The sequence below is a fragment of the Panthera tigris genome, chromosome A2 (assembly GCF_018350195.1).
Source record: "Panthera tigris isolate Pti1 chromosome A2, P.tigris_Pti1_mat1.1, whole genome shotgun sequence".
Lineage (NCBI taxonomy): Eukaryota > Metazoa > Chordata > Mammalia > Carnivora > Felidae > Panthera > Panthera tigris.
In genome coordinates this window covers 115,784,048-115,800,896 of record NC_056661.1, presented here as the reverse complement: position 1 = coordinate 115,800,896, position 16,849 = coordinate 115,784,048, and the positions used below count along the sequence as shown (strand labels likewise).

The following is a 16,849-nucleotide window of genomic DNA, read 5'->3' as shown; positions in this document are numbered from 1 at the left end:
GAAACATCATTAGCACCAGAGTCCATAGTTTAAGTTAGAGTTCCCACTTGGTGTTGTGCCTTCCAGATGTGTTTCTTAAAAGTCAATTAGTGTGCATTTGCTGCATAATTCAGTTCATTATTCAGGGCTGTTACTTTTCTAAGTTCTTTTGTAAGAAATACATCTCTTGGGGCGCCTGGGTGACTCAGTCGGTTAAGCGTCCAACTTTGGCTCAGGTCATGATCTCACTGTTTGTGAGTTCGAGCCCCGCATCGGGCTCTGTGCTGACAGCTCAGAGCTTGGAGCCTGGAGCTTGCTTCGGATTCTGTGTCTCCTTCTATCTCTGCCCCTCCACGACTTGTGCTCTGTCTCTCTCTGTCTCTCAAAAATAAATAAATGTAAAAAAAAAAATTAAAAAAAAAAGAAATACATCTCTCTTTATCTTGTTTTTAATTAAGCCTCTTCCTTTATTCCTTTTTATAATGATTATATCTTTATAGTTTACTTCACTTTAAGGTCAGCTTTTAATACCATATCAACGGAGAGAGAAAAACTCAAGCAGCTGATGGAACAGGACGTCTCCTCCTCCCCCTCGGCCCAGGTCATTGGTCTGAAGCACGCCCTGTCATCTGTAAGTTGCATGTCATGTGGCCAGGCTTATGATTTTATTTATTTATTTGTATTTTCCAACTCCACGGTTGTGTTGAAAATTCATGAGAAAACCGAACAAATTATCCAAATGATATTTTAACCTTTCATCAGATTTGCTAATTCTGAATACCAAAACTGAGTCTACTCAAATCTTAATAGCTAGTATTTCATTGAGCATTAGATACTTTAAGTTTGGTTTCCTTCTATTTATCTTAATTTTTTTTCTGTTTCTGTAAAGCTTTTGTTGTGTGTTTGCGAGACTCTTACAGACAGTTGTCTGTTGATATAAAATCCGACAGTTTGGAGATTTTTGTACCTAAGATTTCTTTTTTATTTTTTTAATTGTTTTAAGTCTTTATTTATTTTTGAGAGAGAGAGAGAGAGAGTGAGCAGGGGAGGGACAGAGAGAGAGGGAGACACAGAATCGGAAGCAGGCTCCAGGCTCTGAGCTGTCAGCACAGAGCCCAAAGCGGGGCTCGAACCCACAGACAGTGAGATCATGATCTGAGCTGAAGTCAGAGGCTTAACTGACTGAGCCACCCAGGTGCCCAATGTACCTAAGATTTCTTATGCTTAGATTGGCTTTGCAAATGACAGATAGCAGAAGGACAATTTCGAATTCACTTTTATGTTTTCTGCTGCACAGCACTCATCCTGTTTACCACCCTTTCAAAGTTATTTGGAAGTTATTTTATTTGATTTGGGTAATATAAAACATTTAGCTTCTTTTTCCTGTACAGGCACAAAGAGATGAGTCATATGGAATGTCAGATAACCATTGTGTTTTCATAACAACGAAAATCACTGCCAAGCTTCAGATGTTTTTCACTAAGCCCTTCTGTTATTCACTCTCTCTACTTTTCCCCTTGATTCCAGTTGGGTTCCATTCAAGCACGGTATCCTAGGATTTTACTTTGAATAGTGGATGTTGTCTGGTTGCTCACTCTGTATCTATTGAAAAGCTGGAGAAATTTAAAAATTACATACTTATTTGCTCCTGATCTTTGCTGTCCTTTAGAATTCCTATTGTAAAGAGAAAGCATGTGCACTTTTGAAGTGAAAATTACTAGATGAAGCAATACTGAACTTTTTATTTAGGGTCAGGTTGGGCAGATGGACTTTAGGATCCTGTTTTCAGAGGCTAATTCAGGCTTTGAGAGAACTAGAAAATATCCATTCATCTTGTTACTGAGAAAAGTAAAGTAATGATTTTGGTGTGACGTTAATAGGAAATACATTAGCAGTAGTACATATTCTTGAAACATACTTGAGGAATATTTAGCCGGTGGAAGTTCCAAGTATATTACCCTTGAAAGAAATAAAAAAAAATAATGTGGGCTTAGTCTATGTAGAGAGTCTCAATGTCATCCACCCTGAGGAACTCTGGGTTTTCTAAGGTCAGAAATAGAAACACCCCCTTTTGGATTGTAGTGGACAGCCATACTGGGTGCTACTCTGGTTTGGGAAAAGTAAAGTGAGTTCTCTTTTGAGTTTATTTTTTAGTGCTAAAAAGCTTTTTTTGCTGTTCCCGGTAGGTTGACTTTTCGTGCATTTAAAAGGTTCCTCTAATGGGCTCCCCAGAATTCCTTTCACTGTGGTCTTCCTCTCTCCTGCCCTCCTCCCTTGGAGGTCTAGCCTCGTCTTGTTAGTCTGCTTGTCTGGTAGTGGGCAGGCTATCCTAGGCCAAAGTTGTTACCTTTGATAAGGAATTCTCCCCCATGTCCAGCATTTTGGAAACTTAAGATATAACAGAATGATCCTTTCTTTCCTCTTTTCGGCTTGGATCCTGGATTAGATTCCAGACTTTTTTTTTTTTTTTAAGTTTATTGATTTATTTTGAGAGAGAGAGAATTCCAAGCAGGCTCTGCATTGTCATCAGGGAGCCTGACACAGGGCTCAAACTTACAAACCATGAGATCATGACCTGTGCCAACACCAAGAGTTGCTTGGTGACCAAGAGATGCTTAACCAACTAAGCCACCCAGGTGCCCCAAGACTTGTTTTTTAAAAATAAAATTTTTAGTGCCATCTCAAGGCTATCAGAATGGATATGTTTGGGCTGTATATGCAGTCTTAGTATTCTCCTTCTGCCCGTGGCTTATGAAGGAAAGAGAAGCTGCTAAAGTAACACATTTTTTTTCAGGCCATACTAAGATTCTAGCCACTGGTATAGATTCTAGCCACTTACACTTAGATACCAGCAACATGTTGGTCAGAAAAAAGGGACTACCCATAGAGATTGTTACATGTACTTGGGTGAATTAAGAACATTTACTCAGTATTTCCAAATAGCCCATTCTATTCCTGGGTATTAAAAAATAAAACCAACCTCCTGTTTGAGATCCAGGCAGTAGGCCAGACAGTGCCATATCCTTCTGTGGTCTCAGCAGGTAGACCCTGTGGGCACTAATGGATGGGAAAGGATCTGAGATTCTTGGAATAGAGCCTTGGAAGGCAGACAGACAGGACCGATTTTTGTGCAAGCACCCAAGGAGCTGATTGTGGGAGTGTCTGGGGGTCACAATCAGGCACATTTGTTCCTTTCCAAAGACAGATCATTTGGAAACATCTCCCTCTACCTTCAAGCCAGTTGCTTCCCACTGGGAGGTTAGGACAGGGAATCAGACCTGCCCAGGGGTGGATTTGTGTGTGCTCACATCCCTCCCCCCATTCCCAGGACCCTGGTTCCTAGCCTTTATCCAGGTAAGTGAAAGTACATTGTTGTTGTTTTCAATAAAATGTCTTAGTCGTGAAGAATGAAGAAAACCATCATCACCTGTATTGGAAAATAATAAAATTAATCTTCCTCAGAATACTGCTTTTAAGCACACTTCCCAAGATCCAGTAAAACTGGTGTGAAAATTAGATAGCATTTAAAGACATCCAATCAAAAGGGGTGGGAGCAGCGTCAGAAGCGTGGGATCATAGGGAGAGATCTGGGGAGGATGAGGGCCCACGAAACCCCTGGCCTCAGTAAGAGCTGAAGGTGTTGGTGATTTCCTTCTCCACCAAAAGGAAAGCTTCGTCAACCCTTTCTTCCATCCCCAGAAGTGAGACTAGAGAAGGGACACCACTTCCAAAGTTTAGTATCTTTGATCCCCCTCGCATCTCCGAACCAGTATCCTGTGGGATAGCATTCAAGGAGAAAATCCAGGAAGTGCCCCACTCAAGGCTCCATCCCACTGGGCCCACTGCTGTGCTTTTCTGATACATCCGTTTATTAACAGAGCCCCACTATTTTTAACGTGTTCCAGGCCCTAGCACAAAACACAGACCTTAAAGAACGCTTATGCAGAATCCATGCTGAGTCTCTGCTCCTCGATTCCCCTGCTGCTGCCAAGTCGGGTGACAGTCTGGCAGAGGTGGGTGAGGCTTCTCGTCTGGGAATGTTTCCACGACCGCCACCCCCTCACCTGACATCCTCTGTCACGTCGCCCCTGTTTCCCTCTCGGGAGCGGTGCTCACATCTCTGCCCACCTCCGGCAGCTGCTGCAGGGTCTGGGAGCCCCTGAAGGCTTTCTGGAATATGTGCCTCCTGCATTGTTAAACTGCTTCCTCCCCTCCCTACCCCAAGAAGTCTTCTTCCTTTTGTATTTCTTTACCCCATTTTCCTCCTAAGTATCACCTTTTACTAGATTTTTGCTGGAATGGGGAAAGACAAACATTTTCTCCTGCTACTTCTGAAGAGACCTAATTTTCTCTGCCCTATGGTATCTTAATTCCCTGCCAGTATCCCTTGCTCCCTCTGTGAGAACCCCCTCCCCTTTCGTTGTGGCTTTCCCTTCTCCCTCTCCTGTGATTTTTTTTTTGTCTTTCAAAAAGCACAGCTGTATTTTCTGAGGGAGAAAATACTGTATTACAGTTGAAGTGTCTTGGTCCACTAATAGTATGTTAAAAATGTCTTTTCTCAAGACAGGATGTTTATCTAAAATGTTCTTTGAAGGTTTAAAATGAGAAACTGCAGAAAAATATAAATGGATTATTCAGAAAATAAGTAAAAAAGGGATAATAAGGCTTAAAACTGCTTTTAGCTATCATATTTATATGCCTGTCTCAGAATTGCTAAATTTTTTATTAACAAATCTATTGGACTGAGCACATTTGAAATAAAAGGGGAGGAAGGTAATATACAAGGGGTGTATGTCCGTGTGTGTGTGTGTGTGTGTACGTGAGTGTTGTCTGTAAATTAATAAAAGGAGTTTCCAACGTTGAAGCTTAATCCCTCTTCCTCCTTTTCCTGTCCTCAAAGAAAACAAAACCCCCACATAGTTCTTTACTCTGTGGGAAGCCATGTGTGCAGGCAATGAGAAGACTAGGGGTTGAAATTGGTCAGCACCGAGGGCGAGGCCGGGGCATCCGCAGTCATGTGGCTGCATGCCAAGGGGACCCTCTTCTCTGACAAGGGACCTACCCTCTCTCTGCAGAGGCTCCCAGGCCTGCTGCTACTTCTGAGATGTGTGTCAGTGGTGGACCACGACATTCCTCTACATACTCCCTCCCCACCAAGAGATCTTCTCAGCCATTTAAACCCATACCTGAACTGAATGGTCTTTAAAGTTGAACGCCCGAACATGACCTGTGGTGACATTCATTTTAGGCCTGGGCAAAGAAATGTGCTCCCCAGTTGGGCTTTCTTTTGAATCTGCACAGTAGCTGAAGCAGGGCTCAGTCTCCACGACTGGCCATCATGGGTGTTCTTTGCCACCAAACACTGGCATTCTGTGGGGTTTCTATGTCTATTGGGAGGCAATGCCTACCTTTTATTTTTATTTAAAAAAAGTTTTTTACACATTTACTTATTTTTGAGAGATGGAGCTTGAGCAGGGGAGGGGCAGAGACAGAGGGAGACATAGAATCTGAAGCAGGCTCCGGGCTCTGGGCTGTCAACACAGAGCCCGACGTGGGGCTGGAAACCACGAACCATGAGATCATGACTGAGCTGAAGTTGGACGCTTAACCGACTGAGCCACCCAGGTGCCCCAGTGCTTACCTTTTAAATAGCATTTCCACCAACTACATTTATTTAAGCAAGTTGACACTTCATTTATGGTTCTATGTACTTATGCTCAGTACATAGTACTTAGATCTCAGTACTTATGCTATGTACTTGGGGCTATTTGTGTTTTGGAAAGGAAACCAGAATCAGTCTTTTAAAAATGCATGTTTTGGGGCGCCTGGGTGGCTCAGTCGGTTAAGCAGCCGATTTCGGCTCAGGTCATGATCTCGCGGTCCGTGAGTTCAAGCCCCGCGTCGGGCTCTGTGCTGACAGCTCAGAGCCTGGAGCCTGTTTCAGATTCTGTGTCTCCCTCTCTCTGACCCTCCCCCGTTCATGCTCTGTCTCTCTCGGTCTCAAAAATAAATAAATGTTAAAAAAATGTTTTTTAAATGCATGTTTTTAAACTGATCTCACAAGGAATGTACCTGAAGGCTTAAATGCTGTAAACTGTCCTGGAGGAGGAGCAGTAGTGTCCCCCAAATTCACACTTTCCACACTAGACTGAAGTCTTGAATTGATGGCATGTCGTCCTTGCTGTTTCCTCTTTCGGTAATTTTATATTCTCCATGTTTTATCCTGCTTTTCACTGAGTGACTCAGGCTCACTTTCCCAGAAATGGAAAAGCCATTCTTGTCTTCAGGAAACCAGAGAGTGACTGGAAGTGGCCGCCCCAAGAGCTTAAAAATTCTATTCCTGTTTATTTTTCTTAGGTAGCTCACAGACACCCCAAGCAATCTGTTAAGGAATGGCAGTCCCCACAGTGAGGTCAACCTAGGACCCTCTGTTTTCTGTACTTCCCTTCCCTTCCCTTCCATTCGAGTTGCTCAGATTACCCATCTCCCATCGAAATGACTCCCACATTCTAGTAAGTTCTCATACTTTATCTTTTTGAATGTGAATATTTAATACTTTCAGCTTATTAGTTCTTATATTATTTTAGGTTCCAAATGAAAGGCTAGGTGACTTTGGGTGGTAATACTCTATTTAATCTACAGTCCATTTCAGAGACTTAAGTAGGCAAGAACTTTGAAGATACATCTGAAAGAGAAGCAGGGAATTTAATTCTTTCAATTGCCTATCTGTTTGCTCTATTCCGTGTGCATTTGAATGCGTTAACTCACGAAAACCTAACCACAATTCTATGAGGTAGGTGATGGTAGTTTTCATTTTAGAGACAAGGAAACCAGAGAGGTTAAATAACTTCCCCCAGGGCACACTGCTAATAAGAGACCTGGCTGGGATGTCAGTCCACATCTGGTGAGCCCAAAGCACAGTGTTTTCTCAATAACATCACACCTGCTATATAGTGAGGAAATGTGCCAGGCCAGTAGTGGAAATATGCTGGGGATGGTGTGAGAATGGACTGAAAAACTATCTCAGACGTAAACACCATTTCACATAAAAGAAACAAACACATGATAAAAGCAACGAAAAAAGCAATGGGCAGGAGATGGATTATTCAACAAATTCGTTTGGCACAGCTCAAAGGCGATCTTTTGACTGAGCACTTTAAATCTTCACATTGCACACTAAAATGAATTGTAAGTGAATTGGAGTTAAATATAAAAACTCAAACTGAAATCCATTGACGTAAATATTTATCAAATGGCTAGAGTAGGGAGGACTTTCTAAATTTGGGAGCAATAGAAAAATTGCAAAAGACACATTAACTAGATCTGACCTTTGTTTTAGGAAAGAAATGGTGTATATGGAAAAATGAGAAACAAATAATAAACTAGGAAAAATATTTTCAGTGAAAATGACAGACTTAGATAATGCTAACTAGGTGATAATGTCTTTAATATGTAAATAATTAATAAGTAATAAGCAACTTAAGACCTCAATAAACAAATGAAGAAAGGGACCCAATTCACCAAAAACCCCAAATACATACAGTTCTTTTGAAACTTTTGACTTTGTGATACTTATAAATTCACAACAAAGTGCAAAGAAATGCAGAGGGAGGTCCTATCCACCCTGATGTACCCTCCCCTAATGTCAACATCTCTATAGGTTTTTTATTTTTTTAAGAAAAAAATGTTAGACCTAATTCTTAACAAAGAAATGCAAATTACAACAATTTGTTTAACATACAGCTTTTCTAAATTATAGTATTCTATGCCCTTAAAGATATAGAGAAAACAGAGGTTCTTGTGTTAATGTGATTAAATCATATATGTATTACCTCTAACATTTTTAATAATTCTGCTTCTGAGGACTGATTCTAAGAAATAGTGAGATACAAGTATTATCTCATTGTTTACAAGAGACATTTGCAAACATGCTCATGATCTTTACAAATTTGGAAATGCCCTTAATTTCTAATACATAAAAGTGTCACTTTGTGACACATATATAACAAAGTATTATCTATGAACTAAAGTTAATGTCTCAAGAAGCTAACATCCTGGGAAAAAGTTCGTAATATAATGTTAAATGAATATAGCAGACTATATAAAGACTACAGTGTGATCTAGTTTTTCAAACTTAAATCTGTATCTTTATATAATATATATACACGCATACACATATATGTACCACACACACACACACACACATACACACACACACACACACACACACACACACACACGTTTTAATAAAAAATACACCAACAGGTTAATAGGGGCCACATCTGGGCAATGAGGCTTTAAGTGATAGGTATTTTATTTACATTTTTCTTTATTTTCCATTTTAAACATGTTACTCTTATCCTCAAGATAAATGTTAATTTTGAAAAAATGACTATGGTACAGTGTTGTTTAGGGAAAGTTTATAAATATATATTATATATAAATCAATGGACTGGGGAACATGTTCACTACTCAGTTCCATTTGCCCCAGTTTTATATATTTATATAAGTTTATACACACACACACACAATTATTTTAAAGCAAAGCTATATGTATAAAAAGGATGGGAGAGAAATGTATCAAAATGCTTATAGTGGTTTTAGCCACAATGAGATACCATCTTACACCTGTCAGAATGGCTAACATTAACAACTCAGGCAACAACAGATGTTGGCGAGGATGCAGAGAAAGAGGATCTCTTTTGCATTGTTGGTGGGGACGCAAACTGGTGTAGCCACTCTGGAAAACAGTATGGAGGTTCCTCAAAACACTAAAAATAGAACTACCCTACGACCCAGCAGTTGCACTACTAGGTATTTATCCAAGGGATACAGGTGTGCTGTTTCGAAGGGACACATGCACCCCAATGTTTCTAGCAGCACTATCAATAATAGCCAAAGGATGGAAAGAGCCCAAATGTCCATCGATGGATGAATGGATAAAGAAGAGGTGGTATATATATACAATGGAGTATTACTCGGCAATCAAAAAGAATGAAATCTTGCCATTTGCAACTATGTGGATGGAACTGGAGGGTATTATGCTAAGTGAAACTGGTCAGTCAGAGAAAGACAAATAATCATATGACTTCACTCATATGAGGACTTTAAAACACAGAACAGATGAACATAGGGAAGGGAAGCAAAAATAATATAAAAACAGGGAGGGAGGCAAAACCTAAGAGACTCATAAATATGGAGAACAAACTGAGGGTCGCTGGAGGGGGTGTAGGAGGGGGGATGGGCTAAATGGGCAAGGGGCGTTAAGGAATCTACTCCTGAAATCATTGTTGCACTATATGCTAACTAATTTGGATGTAAATTTAAAAATTAAAATTTAAAAAATTTAAAAAATAACAAGTTTATATTTCCTTAAAAAATGCTTATAGTAGTTTTAGTGTGATAGGATTATGAGTGTTCCCTTCCTTCCCTTTTTTTCTGTTTATCTTTTCTTGATTTAAAAAAAATGATAGACAACCATGGAGGCCTTCCAACCTCGTGGGGAAATTGTTTAAGTGAACCGAGCAGGTTGATATGTAACAAGTGCGGTCCTGTTTGTGTAAGGTAGTATGCTGAGGCTTGGGGCTGCTGCAGTCCCACTGAGTTTTTTTTTTTCAGTGGGTATTGATAGGACGTTTCTGGAGGTAGAACGTCAGAAGGGGCTAGCGTTAGGTATATTGTTTTCATTGTTGATGAGCCAAGAAATCCTTCTGATCCATCCAACTAGGAGAAGGAAGATAGAGAGCAGGAGCGACTAGTAATGAATTAATGAACAGAACAAGTAAATAAATCATTAGAGTCTTATGTGGCAGCGACACACCAAAAGACACAGGAAGATTCTGCTGTTTCAGTGAGCATTAAAGGAGCTCAGTCATTCACTATGGTGTCTCCTGTTTTGAGGAGACATTCCTTTCCCTTGAAGGTGACAGCTATGGCACTTGTTTATAGAGCCTAATGCGGTCTCTTTGTCAGGGCAGAAAAGAAGCCTGCTTTTCGCAAGGCTTTATGGGTATTAAAATGGGTAAGACCTTTGAATGACCAGGTGTCTTACATAGGAAGAATCCAAGAGGAAGGGATACCCATTTAAATGTGTTCCTGAAGTAAACATTTCATAAAGGGACCACTTGTCCTTTACTAATTATAAAAATCTGCTATGGTCCCTCTGTTATCGCACCCCCATCTTGGATATAATTTGTTTATGAGACTGAAGAGCGTATCCTGAACTCATAAAACTTCTGGAAAAGACATAATCTGCTGTAACTTTTGCTCTCCAAATATTCTGAGACTCCTTTATGACATACGTATGATGCAGAAGCTGTTCCTTTATCAGCCCCATGAGAATTGTGAACTGTAGGGAAGTTCAGGGCAACAATCTTCTCTGAATTGAAGGAATTTAGACTGGGGAACATTCCTCAAGGTGTCACCTCTCCCTCCAAACCAAAGCCCGAAATAGAATCAGCCTCACCTTCCTCTTCCCTTCTGTAGTTCCCTCTCTTCTACAGTCTTGGTCTCATGTGTTGAGTGCATTCTTTGCGCCACTCTTTCAGGCCAGTGCATCCTTATATCTCTCCAAAGCCAGCATAAAGCGGTTGCTCAATTTGTTGAGTTGTATTAAATTTTCACTTGCAAATTGAATAGAATGCACATTTCCAAACAAAGTATTTAGGACCTTCCCCGCGGGGAAGTTTAGACCCAGTGAAGTAGGGAAGGGAGGGCCATGCAAGATGGAAAAATCATGATACCCCATTATGTTGTTTGTAGAGAGGTTTATAAAGGGGATTGGGAGTTTCCATCCCTCTCAGAGTCATTTGTGGTTGGAGAGAGACAAAGAGAATTTATCTCATTCATCCATGAATAATGAATGATCTGCCACCAGGGGCACTTCTGGACCAAAACACGCTGTGTATTTGTCAAGGGACGCCTCGAGAACAGCATATTGGCTTCTGGGAAAGCGTGGAGGCAGAAAAAGGCATTGTGGCTGCAAATCAGCCACGCAAGGACATACATTGAGTACAATTCAGAGGAAATTTTAGGATGAAAAGAAACATCCTGCAGTGGTAGAGAATAAGAGGATATGATTCAGAGAGTGTTAGAATTTTCCCCCTCTTAACTGGAACCGAGACTGACCTTGGACAGTTTCTTTTTGCTTTGAGATTTGTTGCAGGTGCCTAAGCAGTGATAGTGCCTATAAAGTGAGGTGTCCGTGTGGGGGACACTTTTGTTTTTCATTTTGTTTTGTGTGAGGCTTGCTTCTCCTTGACTTTGGGGCTGACCTCTGCTTTGAGCTGCTTGTTTGCATGTACCTGTGACCTTGTGTATCATGCAGCGAAATCACTTGTTTATTTTTGCTTCTCTTGAGACTGTTTCTAATTATATGCATTTTTGTGTTTGTGTTTCAAATAGGAAAACTCCAGAGATGACAACCGAGCTCTGGTCCATCAGCTTTCCAATGAAAGTAGACTCTCCATCACTGACTCCCTTTCAGAGTTTTTTGATGCACAGGAAGTTCTGTTATCTCCAAGCTCTTCAGAAAATGAGGTTTGAGCACTGTTTTCAGTTAGGTGCCTCAAAATCTCTTTTGTTGCTTTACTCATTTGTTTAGAAACACTAAACTCAGTGGGCTCTTTCTGCCGTTGCATTCTGAGGATCTTCTTGTAACTCCCACCCCCCCAGAGAACATGAAAAGATAACAAGACCTCAGGGAAAAGGTTGCAAAAGTAGAAGGTGTTGGGTACTTCCTCACTTCTGTTTCTTGATTTGTTATACCTCTTTTCAATTAGTGGTTAATGATTTTGACTATTAGCTATTTCATAATGTAGTATTTCTACTACAGGTTTGGAAATTAGTATCTTATTTTTTTAATCACTGAATTTGACCAATATTAATTTATAACATGCAATTATTTTACTATAATTATTTTAATATGGCTATTATAATAATTAATTTATAATATATAATAATACGGTTTTATATTGATGCATAAAAATCATACTTTCCTAAATATGCAAGTATCATAGTTGGCATTGCTTTGTGAAAATGTGAATTGATAATTTTACACCTTTCATATAGAAGTACTAATCTTATTTAATTTCCATGGAAGATCCTTTTTTTCCCCCACAAATAGTTGAAAGACAAATTATAATTATTCTGTGCAAACACTAGCAAATTCTGAAAGTGCAGTCTGAAATAATAAGAATTTTTTGTAATAACTAAGATCTTGAGTGTTTTCTTTGTGATAACTGCTCAAGAAAGTATAAAAATTTTAATAACAGGTGTTTGCCATGAACGGCTTTCAGGCAGACTGGCGTTTGGACCTCTATGAAAGTAATCCAAAATTATTTCTGTAGGTTTTTAACATGGGATTCAAAATGTTTGATGATTTGGAGTAAAGGTTTAATGAAAATCTGGTTTGTTTATTCTTACTCAAATGTATTTTTCTTTTCCCATAGATTTCTGAGGATGACTCCTATGTCAGTGACATAAGTGATAATCTTTCCTTAGACAATCTCAGTAATGATTTAGATAATGAGAGACAGACCTTGGGTAAGATTTAAATTATTTGATCTCTGAAAGATTGCATCTTCAGTGAATACTAATAAGCATTAATAGAGTATCTTCTGCAGGTATAGAACTGTAACATGTTTTATATAAGAAAATTAAGACATGGTCCCCATCCTTGAGGTTTATATAATCTAGGTGGGGAATCAGCACTGACATGTGAAATATATATTCATTCAAATAAATTTGTCTGCCCATGAAAAATTTGATTTTATAAAGTAAGGGTATACCAGTTATCATATAAATACCAAAAATTAGTGCAATAGATACCCCTAATATGGTCAAACATTCTCTCAGCAAACACATTACAATATAGCTTTTTGCCTTTAGATATCTAGTGGTTTTCATGCTTTAGGAATTCTGTAAGGGTTATGTAATAAGAACACCTGATCTAAGTGGTAATTCAACCTCAGATTCTTTAAGATAACACATTTAAAAGTAACAAATGGCTACCTCCTAGAAGGGGGGGATGGGCCGTCAGGGTATCTAAGACATCCCTTTATTACTGTTTGATCCCAAGAGCAAAACGATGCCGAGGAAATGTTAGTTTGCATTGTGGGGTACCTAGAGTGTCTGCCTATCCCCAAACAGCTCTGATTTAGGAGTTCAGTAAGCATACTGAAGTCTGTTTCAGAAAATGTGCTTAAGAAGAATTGGCCCATTGGACGGTTTTCTGCATGGGTCCTGTAGCATCAGACATTCCCAGTCTTGGTACTCAGTGTGCCTCGGGGTCTCCAGGTTGGCCTGTGCCACATACTGGGTACCCAGAGCACCACCTATTTTCATATCTACCCAGAGGATAGGGACCATGTCGGGGCTTTTTGTATTTTAGTGCTTCCCAGTTCAGAAAGTATGTGTGAAATATGATGATGAATTTTTATATGAATGCCAAAGAGCCTACACTTTGGGGACCACAAAAAAGGCAGGTCATTTTACCATTTTCTGGAAGTACATCCTTTTAGCATCATATCTGTTAGAAGTCTGATGCTCATTTTGCTCTATCTTGCTTGAAATGTTTCCAGAGAGATGAACTTTGGTGGAAAAGTCCAATGGTTCAAAGGAGAAGACCAATAATGTAGGAGCTCCTTGTTTTTCTAGAAAAACAAGTAGGTGAATTGAAAGAGAAATCAAGAAACATCACACCCCTTTGACAAACAGCACACACACTAAAATGGCACTCCCACTATGGATGAGGAAGATGGACAAATGCTGAAGTCTTTTTCTCTTTGAGGCCTGAGGGAGGGGCCAAGGGGAGCACAGGAATAGAGGGTTCAGAGGTCAAGGTTAGAAACAGAAGACTTGCCCTAAGACTCCAGCTGTGCTGAGGTGACATCAGCCAGGAAAAGCATAGAAGTCAAAGCTCATTCTATCTTATTCCACAGCCATTTGGCTGGAATGGTGATCAGTGCATTGCCTTGGCTTCAACAAACACTGGGCCAAACCCAGCTTTCTTCGTCAGCAGAATTTGGAGGCAAAATAGGTGTCCTTCAGTTTAACTGTCTCTGTGGAAGATTAGATTTCTAAACGTCAGTACTCTACTGAAAAGATTGGATGTAGACCTAACCTTAGCATCATACGACACAGCTTTGCCTACAAAAGGAAATAGGGATTGGATCAAGTTCTTGATAATTTATGATGTTAGAGTTTCTCTGAACCTATAGTAAATGCTAGATATTTAGAGTGATTCCTGTTAATTTCTTCCTCCCCAAATCAGGAGGCAAATATTGGGATCTATCACCATGATGGGTGCTGTGGGAGGTTCAGGGGTTAGGAATATAGATTCATGACCGGACTTCCTTGGTTAACCTCAGCTCTGCACTCACTGGTTATGTGTACTTAAGAGATAATGTATGTAAAGTATATGTAAAAATAGATAATATATGTAAAATGCTTGAAGACTTGCTAAATAGGTATTATTCATTCATTGGTAGTAGTCACTCATCTAGTGTTGTTTCAAAATCTGGATTAGCAGAATCAAAGAAACTATTTTGAGATTACATGGAAAACTGTTTTTAAAAACTACCATCATTTGCAGCTGTTTACTTGGGTAAATCAGACTTTTGCTTACACCAATTCAACAATTAATTGGATGCTTAGATTAACATGAGACTATAAAGTGTGACCCCAGTTTCATACTTTCCTGTTCCTCAAAGCAGCCTCTTTATTCAGAGTGATTGGCTTTATAATGAGTAAATGTTAAACATTTTAAATAAATAAATATGTAGAAATAAAATGCCTGTTTCTCATGTGTTGGTGTAATGCAAAAGATTTTATTTGAAAATAGGCTCAGCTGGGATGGGAAAAGAATTTCAGAGCCTGAGTCAATGGAAGTTGTTACAGAGGAAAAGATTGATAGATGTAAATACCTAAAGTGTAAGTGTTTTATGTGTCAGCTAACCACATGGACCAAGTTTAAAGATCAGTGTCAAATGGGGATTTGATTGTAAAACAAATATAAAAACAAAAAATTTATGCCTTAATATGTAAATAGGAAAACAGATGATGCAGAAAAGAAGAAATATTCATGAAAGAATTACTAGGAATTTTTAAATACAAGTTAAAGCAAGGAAATAACACCGTCCACCCAACAATTTGCCAAAAATTCAACATGAATGATGACAAGCCTGAAAGGCCTCAGGAGATAGATACACATATGCTGTTGATAAATGGGAAATCAATGTACCTTTTTTGAGGAGCCATCTGATCATCTGAATCAGATGTCTAAAAATGTTTATAGTCTTTGACATAGTAATTCCATGTCTATATATCCTAAGCAAATACTCAGAGATATAATCAAATATCAAGAATATAAATATTGAATACTTTTTTTTTTTTTTTTTTTTGCATCATAGCAAAACACTGAAACAAATCTAAAAGTCCAACAGTAGATGAATGATTCAGTCGATTATGGCATATCTATAGCATGGAATTTTTTTTTTTACAGTCATTACAAATGGTATTTTGGAAGAATTTTGAATAGCATGGAGAAATAGTTACGTTAATAAGCAGAACATAAAACTAGACGTGCTATATGAGCTATATGGATGGAGAAAATGCTACATGAAAACACTCCAAAACATAAACAGCCATTATTTGCAGGTAGTGGGATAATGGACGACTGTTAGTTCCCTTATCATTTTTCTGTAGTAAGCACAATTGTTTTTTATCAGAATTGGACGTGATTTTTTAAAAAAGAGCTTAAAAGCGTTGTTAAGCAGGGTTTCAAGTGCTTTTTAAAAATTTAAAGAGTTTAAAGGTATAAATAGTAAACTGCTGTGAGCATAGAAATCTAGTTTCCAGTTTTATCATAAGTGTATATAAGCGGTGAGTCACTAGCGTCTGAGCAGGAACTTGAAGACTTCCCTTGCGAATAAACTCCGTGAGTTTTAGTGCGTGTAATTTTGGGTACTTCATTTAGCCGTGCAGAATTCTTTTTATTTTCTGACGTTTGGTCATATTCCAGATAACTGAGATTAATAGTAAACTTGAGTACTTGTCGGGTCAGGTTTTATTCACGGTTTTGTTTTGTTGTTTGTTAGTTTGTTTGATTTTACCTAAATAATAAAATGAAAAGTCTTCTAGAGACAGTGAGGCTGATGTCCCTTTCAGGGCCTGTGCTTGAAAGCGGTGGGGACGCAAAGTCCAAAAGAAGAAGTTGCTTGCCAGCTCCGTGTCCCAACGCCAGTAACATCAGCCTGTGGAACATCCTGAGGAACAACATAGGGAAGGACCTGTCCAAGGTGGCCATGCCGGTGGAGCTGAACGAGCCGCTGAACACCCTGCAGCGGCTCTGCGAGGAGCTGGAGTACAGCGAGCTTCTGGACAAGGCCGCACAAGTCCCCAGCGCCTTGGAAAGGATGGTGAGGAGTCACTCTTCCGGCTGTGCTGTCTGGCCCCTGCTCCGGAGTCACCCGGCCCCTCGCGGGGGGCCCGGCAAAGCTAAGACGGGCAGGGTCAGAGCTCCCTGGCTCCTCTGGTTTTCTTTTGGATTATCCTTGAAATGGGTTCATTTCTCACCAACATCTAGTTCCCCTGTGCCTGGTTATTTTCAGTCACCTCAATAGGATTTGCCATGTGGGGGAGCTTCTCTGTGACAGTTGGTGCCTGTGGGTAGTTCTGCTCTGTGGTTTTATGCTTCCTTTTTCTCCAGAACCTTCCAAGTGATGGTTCTGTTATGCCTGGCTGTAAAACATTGTCTTGAGGGCTGTCTGCGTGTTTATTTTTACTATCCCGGGTGGACAGAATTTAATTTCTTGTGCTGTTTTTCTTTTCCAGGATAAATTTCCCTTGAGAATGTTTTTATTTTGGGAGT

The 16,849-nt window shown here is 39.5% G+C and overlaps 1 protein-coding gene across 3 annotated transcripts in view; it reads left to right on the top strand.

Annotated features, from left to right (window-relative positions):
* Positions 1–16,849, top strand: part of OSBPL3 (oxysterol binding protein like 3) — a 177,754-nt gene that overhangs the window by 127,994 nt on the left and 32,911 nt on the right. For 2 of the 3 annotated variants that reach the window (XM_042968434.1, XM_042968442.1), the window contains 5 exons: positions 480–610; positions 3,885–3,992; positions 11,383–11,517; positions 12,429–12,522; positions 16,147–16,397. In XM_042968434.1, coding sequence (XP_042824368.1) covers positions 480–610; positions 3,885–3,992; positions 11,383–11,517; positions 12,429–12,522; positions 16,147–16,397 — 719 coding nt within the window. The remainder of the gene's footprint in view (positions 1–479; positions 611–3,884; positions 3,993–11,382; positions 11,518–12,428; positions 12,523–16,146; positions 16,398–16,849) is intronic. The other variant, XM_042968450.1, reaches the window with a different exon arrangement.